Source organism: Erpetoichthys calabaricus, chromosome 17, assembly GCF_900747795.2.
Source record: "Erpetoichthys calabaricus chromosome 17, fErpCal1.3, whole genome shotgun sequence".
Classification (NCBI taxonomy): domain Eukaryota; kingdom Metazoa; phylum Chordata; class Cladistia; order Polypteriformes; family Polypteridae; genus Erpetoichthys; species Erpetoichthys calabaricus.
In genome coordinates, this window is record NC_041410.2 from 42,341,917 (window position 1) to 42,355,498 (window position 13,582).

A 13,582-nucleotide genomic window follows, 5' to 3' on the forward strand; every position below is an offset into this window, starting at 1 on the left:
TTTTAATTCTGCAGACTCCCAAGAAGGTTTTGCGGTCCACTTCGACAAAAGAGTTGAGCTTATCGTCAAATGACAGACCATCTACAAGGTCTTTCCAGACCTCTCCAAATACACCGACTGAAACACCTCTTAAATCCAAAGAGAAGTGTAAGGACAGTATTTTTAAATCACCATGTAGAAGAAGTCCACGTTTATTACAAGTTACATCTGTTAAAGAGGAATCACCTGTAAATAAGCTGAGGACACCAGTGAAAAGAATTGAAAAGTCTTTCTCTTCTCCAAAGTTGAGTATTTTACAAAGTCCATTGAGATCACCAAAAAACTTGTCTGTTAGATGGTCACCATCTCTTAATGTGGCAGAATCCTCAAGTTTAACAATGAATGAAATATGTATAGAACAGACCCCTGAAAAGGTATGCACTCCAAGAAAAAGCCCTCACAAGCCTTTTATGGCCAAGTCTTTAACACAGTCATTTGAAAACTGCACCCCTCCCAGGAAATTACAAAGGAATGAAGATTTCACAACATCATCAAGGAGCATAAAAGGACCTAGTACTCCAAAAAAACCTATTGAAACACTACAGACAAACTGTAAAAACAGACAGAATACTGTGTTTTCTAAAAAAAACATGTGTACTTATCAATCATTTTCTCCAAGAAAAGATTGTGTGGATTCAATAAATTCAACACTAAATTCTACACCACAAAAGGCATGTTTGATTTCACTTAAAAAAACTGACTTTACAAAGCCTTCCACTTCACTCAGAAGGTCAGATAGAACAAACATTAGTTTTGAAGATACCTTGTCAAACCATGAGACAATCTCCACCCTAAAATGTTCTGATACATATCCAGAAATCAGTATTTGTCAAAGTGGTTCATCTGAAAAAGTTTTACATAATTGTATTACCCCAGGAAAGATGAGGGAAAAGTGTGATAACGTTTTCACAGATGATAATCTAGAAGAAACTAAGTTTTTTGGGAAAAACAACCTACATTATGCTTTAGAACCTACTCCGATAAAGTCCACAAACAGTGATCAAAATATTTCTAAGTTTAAAAGGAAGCATCTGTCAAAATCAAAGGCCAATGAAAACCAACTGCAGGCTGATTCTGACAGGAAATTAATAGGCAAGAATCTTGTAAACCTAAAGGCAGCAAACAACAGTAACCTTCCTAGCCAAGACTCAAGTTTTTCTCAGTGTTCTCAGAATGAATCTGAAGATGTTTTCTGTGGCTACATAGATTCTTCTCAAGCTAGTGCTGGTGGATCTAACTCTTTTACCACAACAGAAGATGATGAAAGCATTGAAATTTCAGATGCTACAATTTTAAAAACGCAGACTTCAGGAGGTCTTAAAATGAATATTTCTTTCACCAGAAAGCCCTCAAAATCTAATGAAGCATTTGAAGCTGCCTGTAAAAGTTCTTTAAGTAATTCTGGTATCACTTATGGCTTTCGACTGACTCCAGATCGTCTCCAAAGAGAGGCAGCTGCTCGCCTTAGGACACCTGAATGCCCAAATAAATTCACCGCTTCCAGAGGTTCTCGCTCATCTAATAGGGCGGGTTGCCAAGCAACTCCTAATACTCCCTCTTACCAGGTAGAGCTGGAAATGCAAGCTTCAGGACTTCCAAAGTTGAAGTTTAAACGCACTGACTCACTTAATGCAGAGGACATTGCTCCAGATGGTGGTTTGAAAGGGATGACATCAGGAAGCACAAGTAAAAGAAACTCTGTTTTAGAAAGTCCAGTGTCTCACTGTATTAAGCATCGAGATACTGGCTATTCCTCACCATCCTCTCTTTGTTCTCATGGTACACCAGCTAAAACTACACCTGGAAAGGCTGGAATTCAGACATATATTTGTCAGTCATATACTCCAAATAGACATTCATCTACCACTAATTCTCCTTCAGCAGTAACTGACTGTGCTCCCTGGACCCCTTCCCCTCAAAGTACAGGCAAATCTACTCCGGAGAATCTCCGAAATTGGCCTCGTCGGAAAAAGGCTATGAGTGGCAGAAGTAAGAAAAAATGGATATTTCAAGGCCTTCCCAATGAGGACAATCAGAACCTAAAGCTGCTGGAGGATTCTGACCTGGATGGAATCGTTTGGCTTCAAGATGTCCATGCTGTTAACCAAAGTGGTCTGTTAAATTGTTCCAAGAAAACATCCTTTGGTACAAAGTCTAAAAAGCGAACTAGTGCAGAGGCTTTTACTCCTGATAAAGAGGAAGAGCAGAGAGGGTGCAAGAAGGCCAGCCTATTTTCTTCTGAGGTGTACAGTAGCACAGAAACAGAAAGCTGCAGTCTAATGGCTAAATGTGAAGATTTCATCATGTCATGTAAGCTCTCTAAATTATTCATTAATTGAAAATTGTTTATCAGTGTTCGCTAAAACTCTTGGTTTTCCTCAGTTTTAAACATTTTGTTAAATGCATTCTATTATTGTCATATTGTAGAGTCACATGGTAATTGCATGTGTGTGGAATACAGTGGGGCAAAAAAGTATTTAGTCAGCCACCAATTGTGCAAGTTCTCCCACTTAAAAAGATGAGAGAGGCCTGTAATTTTCCTCATAGGTATACCTCAACTAGGAGAGATAAAATGAGGAAAAAAAATCCAGAAAATCACATTGTCTGATTTTAAAAGAATTTATTTGCAAATTATGGTGGAAAAATAATATTTGGTCAATAACAAAAGTTCATCTCAATACCCTTTGTTGGCAATGACAGAGATCAAACGTTTTCTGTAAGTCTTCACAAGGTTTTCACACACTGTTGCTGGTATTTTGGCCCATTCCTCCATGCAGATCTCCTCTAGAGCAGTGATGTTTCGGGGCTGTCGCTGGGCAACAGGGACTTTCAACTCCCTCCAAAGATTTTCTATGGGGTTGAGATCTGGAGACTGGCTAGGTCACTCCAGGACCTTGAAATGCTTCTTACGAAGGCACTCCTTCGTTACCTGGGCGGTGTGTTTGGGATCATTGTCATGCTGAAAGACCCAGCCATGTTTCATCTTCAATGCCCTTGCTGATGAAAGGAGGTTTTCACTCAAAATCTGACGATATGTGGCCCCATTCATTCTTTCCTTTACACGGATCAGTTGTCCTGGTCCCTTTGCAGAAAAACAGCCCCAAAGCATGATGTTTCCACCCCCATGCTTTACAGTAGATATGGTGTTCTTTGGATGCAACTCAGCATTCTTTCACCTCCAAACACGACGAGTAGAGTTTTTACCAAAAAGTTCTATTTTGGTTTCATTCCTCTTCTGGATCATCCAAATGCTGTCTAGCAAACTTCAGACGGGCCTGCACATGTACTGGCTTAAGCAGAGGGACACGTCTGGCACTGCAGGATTTGAGTCCCTGGCGGCGTAGTGTGTTACTGATGGTAGCTTTTGTTACTTTGTTTCCAGCTCTCTGCAGGTCATTCACTAGGTCCCCCGTGTGGTTCTAGGATTTTTGCTCACTGTTCTTGTGATCATTTTGAACCCATGGGGTGAGATCTTGCGTGGAGCCCCAGATCAAGGGAGATTATCAGTGGTCTTGTATGTCTTCCATTTTCTAATAATTGCTCCCACAGTTGATTTCTTCATACCAAGCTGCTTACCTATTGCAGATTCAGTCTTCCCAGCCTGGTGCAGGTCTACAATTTTGTTTCTGGTGTCCTTTGACAGCTCTTTGGTCTTGGCCATAGTGGCGTTTGGAGTGAGACTGTTTGAGGTTGTGGACAGGTGTCTTTTATATTGATAACGAGTTAAAACAGGTTCCATTAATACAGGTAACAAGTGGAGGACAGAGGAGCCTCTTACAGAAGAAGTTACAGGTCTGTGAGAGCCAGAAATCTTGCTTGTTTGTAGGTAACCAAATACTTATTTTCCACCATAATTTGCAAATAAATTCTTTAAAAATCAGACAATGTGATTTTTCTGGATGTTTTGAAGTGTACCTTCTTGTTCTTTTCTGTAACTAGGGGGCTCTGCCCCCTGCTCACTTCGCTCGCCAACCTCCGGGCAGGCACTACGCACTAGCCACTTTGCGGCTCTGCCGATCGCGTATGGGGAAGCGGATGTACAATTTAAACAGATTGTTATTTTCATGGGAATTGTTACAAATGCATAATAGAACTAACTATTTTACATTACAGCGAGTAATTAACCATAGTAAAAAATAGCAAAATGTAATAAATTGCAAGAAAATTGTTTCATGATGCGTTGGAGATATTCGCTGCGTTATACGCTGCATTATAACTGTATACTGTAAAAGTTCAGTAAAACCAATATTTGGAATTAACTTTTCTTCAATATCGCATTGAATTTTGATTCTGCATTTGGAGTTACATCGTGATAACGCAACGTGCAACTACCCATGAATGAATATCGTTTCTCTCTCTAATAAATAAACTGACTTTTTTGAAAGTTTGTCCCTGTGATTTGTTAATTGTCATAGCAAAAGCTAAACGGGGAAACTGTAAATGTTTTAATACGAATGGCATATCAAGATTTACTTTGGTGTCTAATGTTATCCCCAGAATATAATAATAATGTACTACATTACCCTTTTTGTCACCTGCTAGAATTGTTCGACCCATTTTCAATACAACTAATCTTGTCCCATTGCATAGCCCATCACTCATACAATCCCAGCCGACACAGGGCACAAGGCAGGAACCAATCCCGGGCAGGGTGCCAACCCACCGCAGGACACACACAAACACACCCACACCCCAAGCACACACTAGGGCCAATTTAGAATCGCCAGTCCACCTAACCTGCATGTCTTTGGACTGTGGGAGGAAACCGGAGCACCCGGAGGAAACCCACGCAGACACGGGGAGAACATGCAAACTCCACACAGGGAGGACCCGGTAAGCGAACCCAGGTCCCTAGGTCTCCCAACTGCGAGGCAGCAGCGCTACCCACTGCGCCACCGTGCCGCCCTATATATATATATATATATATATATATATATATATATATATATATATATATATATATATATATATATATATATAATATACACACAGTAATCCCTCACTATATCGCGCTTCACTCCATCGCGGATTTTATATGTAAGCATATTTAAATATATATCGCGGATTTTTCGCTGCTTCGTGGGTTTCTGAGGACAATGGGTCTTTTAATTTCTGGTACATGCTTCCTCAGTTGGTTTGCCCAGTTGATTTCATACAAGGGACGCTATTGTCAGATGGCTGAGAAGCTACCCAGCTTACTTTTCTCTGTCTCTTGCGCTGACTTTCTCTGATCCTGACGTAGGGGGATTGAGCAGGGGGGCTGTTCGCACACCTAGACGATACGGACGCTCGTCTAAAAATGCTGAAAGATTATCTTCACGTTGCTATCTTTTGTGCCGCTGCTTCCTGAAACGACATGCTGAATGGTGCTTCGCATACTTAAAAGCTCGAAGGGCACGTATTTATTTTTGACTGAAAAACAAACTCTGTCTCTCTCTCTCTCTCTCTCTCTCCCTGCTCCTGACGGAGGGGGTGTGAGCTGCCGCCTTCAACAGCTTTGTGCCGCGGTGCTTCGCATACTTAAAAGCCAAACAGCCCTATTGATTTGTTTGCTAGAGATTGTTTTCTCTATCTATGTGACATTCTGTGCTCCTGACACGCACTCCTTTGAAGAGGAAGATATGTTTGCATTCTTTTAATTGTGAGACAGAACTGTCATCTCTGTCTTGTCATGGAGCACAGTTTAAACTTTTGAAAAAGAGTCAAATGTTTGTTTGCAGTGTTTGAATCACGTTCCTGTCTCTCTAGAACCTCCTGTGTTTCTGCGCAAATCTGTGACCCAAGCATGACAATATAAAAATAACCATATAAACATATGGTTTCTACTTCGCGGATTTTCTTATTTCGCGGGTGGCTCTGGAACGCAACCCCCGCGATGGAGGAGGGATTACTGTACTGTTACTGACAGAAAAAGCATGTATATTCAAATAAGTAATTTGGAACAATTACAAATGATGTGAATCAAAAATAGTATGTATAATATACATATACACTGTACAGGTGTTATGAGCTGTGATTACTGCTTTCTTTTTATTGGGAACTAAAAGAAGGTGGTGCAAATATTCCTTCATTCAAACAACTTCCATCTCAGTAAACCTTGTTTTGACAGACATCTGCAGGTTTATCATTGGGTTTCTGTGGATATAATTCCTGAAAGTAATTGTGTTTTCACCGGATAATTTTTAATTCTTCTTTTGTCAGTTTGATATCATTTGTGTGTTCATGTTTACTAGCAAACTTTTCATTTTTGTAGTTTTTGACATGAGTCTGTCTATAGTGTAAATCATGGTCTATGACCGTACTGCAATTTCAGTTGAATTCAAACTGGTATACTGGACGATATCCCTACAAATACTTGAGTAGAATGTACACATGTCACTGGAGAAGTTATGATATTAATTTGAACTCTGAACCTTTACTAGAGCTTTGATGCAGTAGCACTAACACTTGCACCAACATGCTTTTCCCAGAAAATACATTCATAGCATTCTGTGGAATGGAAAACGTAAACAGCATCCTATTAAAAAGAAAAAAAGTGTGTGTATGTATAGTGTATGTGTGTATATACTATATGTATATGTGTGTATATATATATATATATATATATATATATATAATACTAGGGGGCTCTGCCCCCTGCTCGCTTCGCTCGCCAACCCCTGGTGTTGGGAAATGACAAAGAGCGTGATGTATGAATGAGATATAGCATAGTGTGAAGGTGTAGATGATGCATATAGAAAGCAAACAATAAAGTGTGTGGCACAGTGTAAAGGTTTATTGGAAAATTTCTTTGTACACAAAATTAGTAGTAAAGATGGTGTCTTGTCCTTGAATGAGTTTTCCTTGGCATGGAGCACTTATAACCTTAACTTTAACGTCAGATGAACGTTGAACTCGTGAGAAGGCCACATAAAGTTGCCCATGTCCAAAAACGGGTTCAGAGAGGTAGATGCCAACCTTGTCCATGGTTTGTCCTTATGATTTGTTGATGGTCATGGCAAATGCAGGTTTAATGGGGAACTGTTGCCGTTTAAGTGTAAAAGGTAATTTCAGGTCAGAACTTGTAAGGTCAATTGTAGGAATCGGAACAGTATTGTTAGCATGTGATCCTGTAAGAACTGTCGCTTGAATAACATTGTGTGTCATGGTGTTGATGACCAAACGTGTGCCATTGCATAAACCCTGTTTAGTGTTAAGGTTTCTTAATAGCATGATTATTGTTCCGTTTTTAAGGCTAAGATTGTGTCGTGGTAATCCGGCTGGGTTAATAGTGTTCAAATATGCTAAGGGGAAATGAAGATGGTCATTGTCATCATCAGAGTCAACTTTGTCAGAGTTTAGAAAGAGTTGTGTCTCTTCAGGAAGTAATGCAATGACTTGGTTATTTATGTGATCCACATTAATATTTTTTGGATATAATATAGTGTGTTGTGTTAAAAGGGGTATTTGGTCTAATGAGATTACTGTTCCTAATATCTCTGTAACTAAGTCGTTGCAGATAAAGGCTTGAGGAATTGTAATAATATCTGGGTGAAGTCCATCTGTATTGGTGAGTGTACCATCTCCCAGTTGTAATAAACAATTGTTATAATCTGGATCTGGACATCGCATGTTTTGTACTAACTGTATCTTTTGAAAGCAATGCCAATTGTCTGCGTATTTTAAGGTGGACTGAACAATAGCTGAGCGCATGGCATGTGGAACAATAGCTAAGCACTGTCTAAAATCTCCTCCTAATAAAAGTACCTTTCCTTCAAAGGGAATATTATTATTCATCAACGTTTGTAGAAGTTTATGAATGGTGTTGAGTAAGTGACTGAATGCCATTGTACATTCATCAATAATTAACAGTTTTGCAAGACGGATGCCACGTGCATTGCTACTGTTCATGTTCATAGTGGATAGCGATTTGTAGGATCTAATGCAGTTCATAAAGTTTTTACTTTCAGGTACATCGTTAGTTAGAAACTTCTGTAGATATTCAGGATAGGAATGTAAAGAAGGCAGTCTAATTTGACCCTTTTGACAACAACGTGTAAATTCATTACTTGTATTGCCAGTTGTTTCTTCTGGGAAGTTAAGTGAATGACAATGATTGCAAATGACATTCATTAATCCCAATGAATTTTCCTGAATAGTGGACTCATTATTGAACGCGTTGTCACCTAACTGGCACAAGCGTTTAGCAGGTGTCTGTCGTTGATGTCCGTGACGTGTATCTTTTGCTTGTGCCGTTTCAGAGGCGCGTCGTTGTATGTCCAGTATTTGGGACGTGTTGTTTTGGAGCTGTAATCGATTTGCCTGTGCTGTGTGAGAAGCCCGTTGTAGTTTACGGCGTGCATTGTTTGTATTGAGCCTTGCCCGTTTTTGTATGTCGGTCAGTTGAGCTGTCTGTTTTTGGAGCCTTGCCTGCTTGTTTACTGGCAATTCAGATGCGCGTTGTAGACGTCTGCGTTTATTTATTTTGTCCCTTAGCTGCTGTTGCTGTATGTCTGAGACAGGAGGTGTTTCGTTTTGAACCCGTGCCTGTTTCAATGCAGCACTTTGAGACGCGCGGTGCATGCGTCTACGTTGATTGTGTCTGTCCATCTGGTTTCGTTTCTGTAACTGTATTAGTTGAGCTTTGCGTTTTTGGAGCCGAGACATTTTTTCTTCCGGAGTTTCAGAAGCGCGTTGTAGGCGCCGACGTGTATTGTTTTTTTTCATGCGGGTTCGTCTGTTTGGTCCCGTTACCCAAGCCGTATCGTTTTGTACCCGTGATCGTGAATTCATGACTTGTTTGTTCTTCAGCGTTAGAAACATGGATATGTAATAAGGAGGATCGCACTCACTGTTAATATGGAGCCTTTTCTGCGGTTGAAACGGTTAATGGTGCCTCATTGTAATGAGATGCACCTATGCTGCATAGTGTGAATGTGTTGAGATGACATATGTTTAATACGGACGGTTCGTTCAGAAATGGGGCTGTGTGTGTCATTTCTTATTTATGTTAGTGTGGTCGTGGGTCTGAATCGTCCTTTTTGTGTACGTTTCGTGTGCTATGTCCGTAGTCTGTCCCGTTTCGTGTCCAATGGGCTTTGTGTGGCGCTCGCGTCTTCTTTTTTTTTTGTGTGCTAGGGGCTTGTTGCCTGAGTTTTTATTTCTGTTAGTGGAGGGGGTGTTTGTGTGTCGTGGGTCTGAATCGTCTTTTTTGTGTGTGAACCGTTTCGTGTGCTATGTGGTGCTTGCGTGTGACTCCTTTGTTTTTGGTGTTCTAGGGGTGTGTCGCCTCATTTCTTATTTCAGTTACTGGAGGGGGGCTTTGTGTGTCGTGGGTCTCAATCCTCTTCTTTGTGTGTGTCCCGTTTCGTGTGCAATGGGCTTCGTGCGGCGCCGGCGTCTGACTCATTTTTTCTGTGTGCTATGGGCGCGGCGCCTCATTTCTTATTTTACGTTGCATTCCATCCGGTTTCCGTTGCTTAGAGGGGGGGGATTTGTGGGGCGCCTGCGCAGTACATCTTTTGCGTCCACGGCCCATGGCCGGATGTCCCTGCGTCCATCCGGTTTACCATTCTCGTTTAGTAATATGGATAGAACCACTAGATGGGGCAATTTAACCATTTTGTACTGTTTTTTTACAACTTCAGGCAAGTGACCAAGGTGATATATGAGAGAGATCCAACAGGGTTAATCAATCTGTTTATCTACCAGTCTATCTTTCTATACATATATGTACAGTATATAATGCAAACTTCACTCCCTCATCAAGAAAAATACTATTTCTTGTTTAGCTGCAATTCGTACATCTAGTGAAGTAGATGCACACTGTCAGTAGCACGATTTGAACCCACAACCTCAGGGCTTGAAATCTTAAGTCCAAAGCCTTATCCATTTCATTATATCACAATGCATGTCAATAATATTACTCTTTAGTTTAAAAAAAAAAAAAAAAAGAAAAACAAACTACAAATATTGTGTACAGAAAATGACTTAGTACGTCTGATACATCTAGTTAACTTACTAATACTAACACTGAGGGCCATTGACTTATATTTCCTGAGCGAAGCCAAGTAACACAACTTGTGTGTCTGTCTGTCTGTTTGTGTATAGTTTGTTTATCACTATACTAGAATGTTGAAATAAAGGAAATAGAATTAAAAACCATTATCACTTCTAAAACAGATTGATGTGAAATTTATAGCAATTTAGTGATTGATTGTTATTTAGCTCAAAAAATATAGAAATAATCAAACGAACAACAACCCCTTAAGCACAGACAAGGACTGGTTTAAAAAAAAAAAAAAAGTTCTGAAAATAGCTTCATAAAAATATAAAACAGTTGTACAGATTAATCCATGATATTTTTTATGTTATGTAGGAGAAGAGAGGAAAAAAAAAATACAAACTCTTTTACAAGAACAGAAGATGAGTAATGTAAATCAACAGCAGTTCAACCATTGCTCTCACAAAGCCATTGGAGCTTCTGTGAGTTTAAAAATCCAATATGTTCCTTTTATAAAGTAAGATGGTATCCAAATCTCTTTTGTATATAAATGGTTGCCAGAATTTATTTATGCCCCCAAAGGGAGTTTTGCCATTATTGCTCCTAAATTACATATCCATCCACCCATTATCCAACCCACTATATCCTAACTACAGGGTCACGGGGGTCTGCTGGAGCCAATCCCAGCCAACACAGGGCACAAGGCAGGGAACAAGCCCCGAGTAGGGCGCCAGCACATCGCAGGGCACACACTAGGGACAATTTAGGATCGCCAATGCACCTAACCTGCATGTCTTTGGACTGTGGAAGTAAACCAGAGCTAAATTACATATCCAAAAATATTTTTTTTTATTTTGTTTATGCAGTAAATGAGCTATATATGGCTGAAGAGTACTGAGCACAACCCTTCAAAATTTGAAAAGCATTTACATGATTAAAAGCCTTTGTTTACACCAGTAGCAACTAAATCAAACAAATATAAAAATTGGTGCTTTAGGGATTTATCTCCAAACAAGTGGAATGCACAGTACATAACCAAGACATTTTATAATGAACAAACCTGGAATCAATTGCCTTTTGTGCCCCAGTTTGTCAGCTATCATTGTACCAAGTTTACATGTCATATCCCATAGCATTACAAAATTATGTTTTTGGAAACATTGTGTTCCTTTTTGGAAATATTTAGTCATATATATAATATGTATGCAGGGGTGGGGATAATGCCAATGACTGCAGCACTGGGCACATGACAGGAAGCTGCCGCAGATAGAGCTAGTCACACACACCACACATACAGGTATACAGTACCTAAACCAGTGTTTCACAGCCATTTTTGAGTTGCAGGTTGCCGTCACTTGGCCGCAAGCACATAACAGTTGTTCATGGTATAATATGCCCTTGGATATGTAAAAATACAGCTTGGTTGACTTGTGGGTTTTTCAATGTACACAAGCAACTTTGAAATATGGTGGTGTCCCATTCATAAGTGGGTAAGTAAGTGTTCTTATCTAGATGACTTTGGCCATTACAGTTTTAGTAAAGCTGGCTTTAGTGTTGTCTTCTTGTTCTACTGTGTATTTGCCTTAATTAGGTTAGAGAGTAAAAATCCAATATTGTGCATTTGCCAAATTCGGCTTTTTTTCTTTCTTTCTTAAAGTGATGATTCACAAAGCAGACCTCACTGTCATAATTTGAAAAAATACAAGAGATGATGCTGAACACATTTTAAGAGTCTGATCCTTAATAATGTCTTGTGCAAAGTTTTTCTTCATGTTTTCAGCAGCCTCCAAAGCACTTAGTAATGCTGACCTGACACTTTTTACAAGTTTTAATGCCAAAATAAAGAAAATTGTCTAATTTAGAATTTCTTTTTCAATAGCAACAATATTGATCAAAATGCATACTGTGTAAAATGTTGTAGTACTGCACACAGCCTTTTATGTAACTAACTAAACTTCAAATTTAAATAGTTCATTATGAAAGGTGTGAAAGATAAGCTAGCAGCACCAACTTGTATTAATGTTAGGTCAGCAACAGTGATAAAATATATTACCTGTTCACACCATAGTGCTGGTCTGTATCCAGCAAGCTGTCAAAAGTAAATTCAGATTTGAGGAACCTAAAGCTGAGACTAAAACTTTGTGCACCAAAGGTTTTAAAAAACAATCAACACACCAGGTAACAGAAACGTCATCCCTTCCCGAGATTTTTTTTTATTTTTACTAAAGTTCCATTGCCTTTATTTTATTCATTATTGAAATGGATCTGAAATAAGTGTTGGTTTATGCAACACATCTAACTTGGAGTTAAGTAGAACTGTGGAAGCATGCATGAGAGTAACAGTTCATTGTAGAATTTCAATGAGGAATTTCTATTGAAAATCAGATGCTTGCTGATCTACTTACTTTTAATTTTTCCCTCAGAAATATTTAAACAGTGGTTTAAAAGGCATTAGACAAGGGCAATGATTTAGAAAGATGGTCAGAATGGCCAGTTTTGCATTACAGAGTTTATTGTCCTTTCTAGTGTGATGGGAAAACCATTTGTAAATAAGTATGAAACAGACATGTTAGTTGATCAAGTTTGTTTGGTTACTTAATAGCTAAGCTGTTCCAATATTTCATTCGGTACTTTTCTGTGTTAAGGAGTATGTCATTGCTTTTATGTTGAATGAATAAAATAAGTTAAGGTCTTCGCCAAAAAGAAGCAAATCTGCTGTAGCCAAATCTCAGCATTGACCCCATAGTGATGAAGTAGGTATACCATCATAATTAGAACTTGTAAATCTGCTTCAGTTTTTTGTGGATTTGTACGCACCGGACATGGGTATGGATGGCTTCCTAAAGTTAAACTCTGCAGGTTTGCTGTTAGATTGTGGTATAATATATTAGTGTGTAATACGTCATTAGTTTTATAAATGTATTGTAACCTATTCATAATATGTTAATATCTGTAGGAAATGCACACTTATAAATAAATTTACAGTTTTGTTTTTTCCTATTTATAGCTGCAACACCAAAGAGCTGTAAAGTAAGACCGGTTTCAGCAAGTGGCCTCCTTGCTTTGACTCAGTCTCCATTATTATACAAGACACCATCATCCAATAAAACATGCCGTGGTGAAAGTAAGTAATTCCTTTCGAATGGTGTTTTAAGATCAAATACAGAAGAGAGACCTGTGCTTATAAAGATTAATATTTTTGGAAATACAGTTAACTAAAAGTAACATTATGCTTATTAGCACGTTGGCTCAGTAACCTCAAACTAGTATTGAAATAGTGAGTGGTCAGTTTCTGCTATTTGCCTGTGATTTTGAAAGTTCAATTAACTTATTGTAATTTAAACGTTGGAGTTTTTTGTAATTTTTAAGAAATGTTTTTTTAAGTGTGAGTAATGTATACATTTCATATTTTTTCCAGCGCAAATCAAGAAAACTTCTGTTGATTATCTAGCTCTATTGAGTCTGTATTTAACTAAGTGGTTTGGGGAAAAAAAAAGTTTTATTGTTCCTTAGCAGTTGCAATATTTTGATTTCAGGTTTTTACATTAGTCACTTCTCACA

At 38.8% G+C, this 13,582-nt stretch overlaps 1 protein-coding gene across 1 annotated transcript in view; it reads left to right on the forward strand.

Annotated features, from left to right (window-relative positions):
- ticrr (TopBP1-interacting, checkpoint, and replication regulator) overlaps positions 1–13,582 on the forward strand; it is a 75,168-nt gene that overhangs the window by 58,420 nt on the left and 3,166 nt on the right. The window contains exons 20-21 of the mRNA XM_051920785.1: positions 15–2,349; positions 13,029–13,145. Of these exons, the coding sequence (XP_051776745.1) occupies positions 15–2,349; positions 13,029–13,145 (2,452 nt within the window). The remainder of the gene's footprint in view (positions 1–14; positions 2,350–13,028; positions 13,146–13,582) is intronic.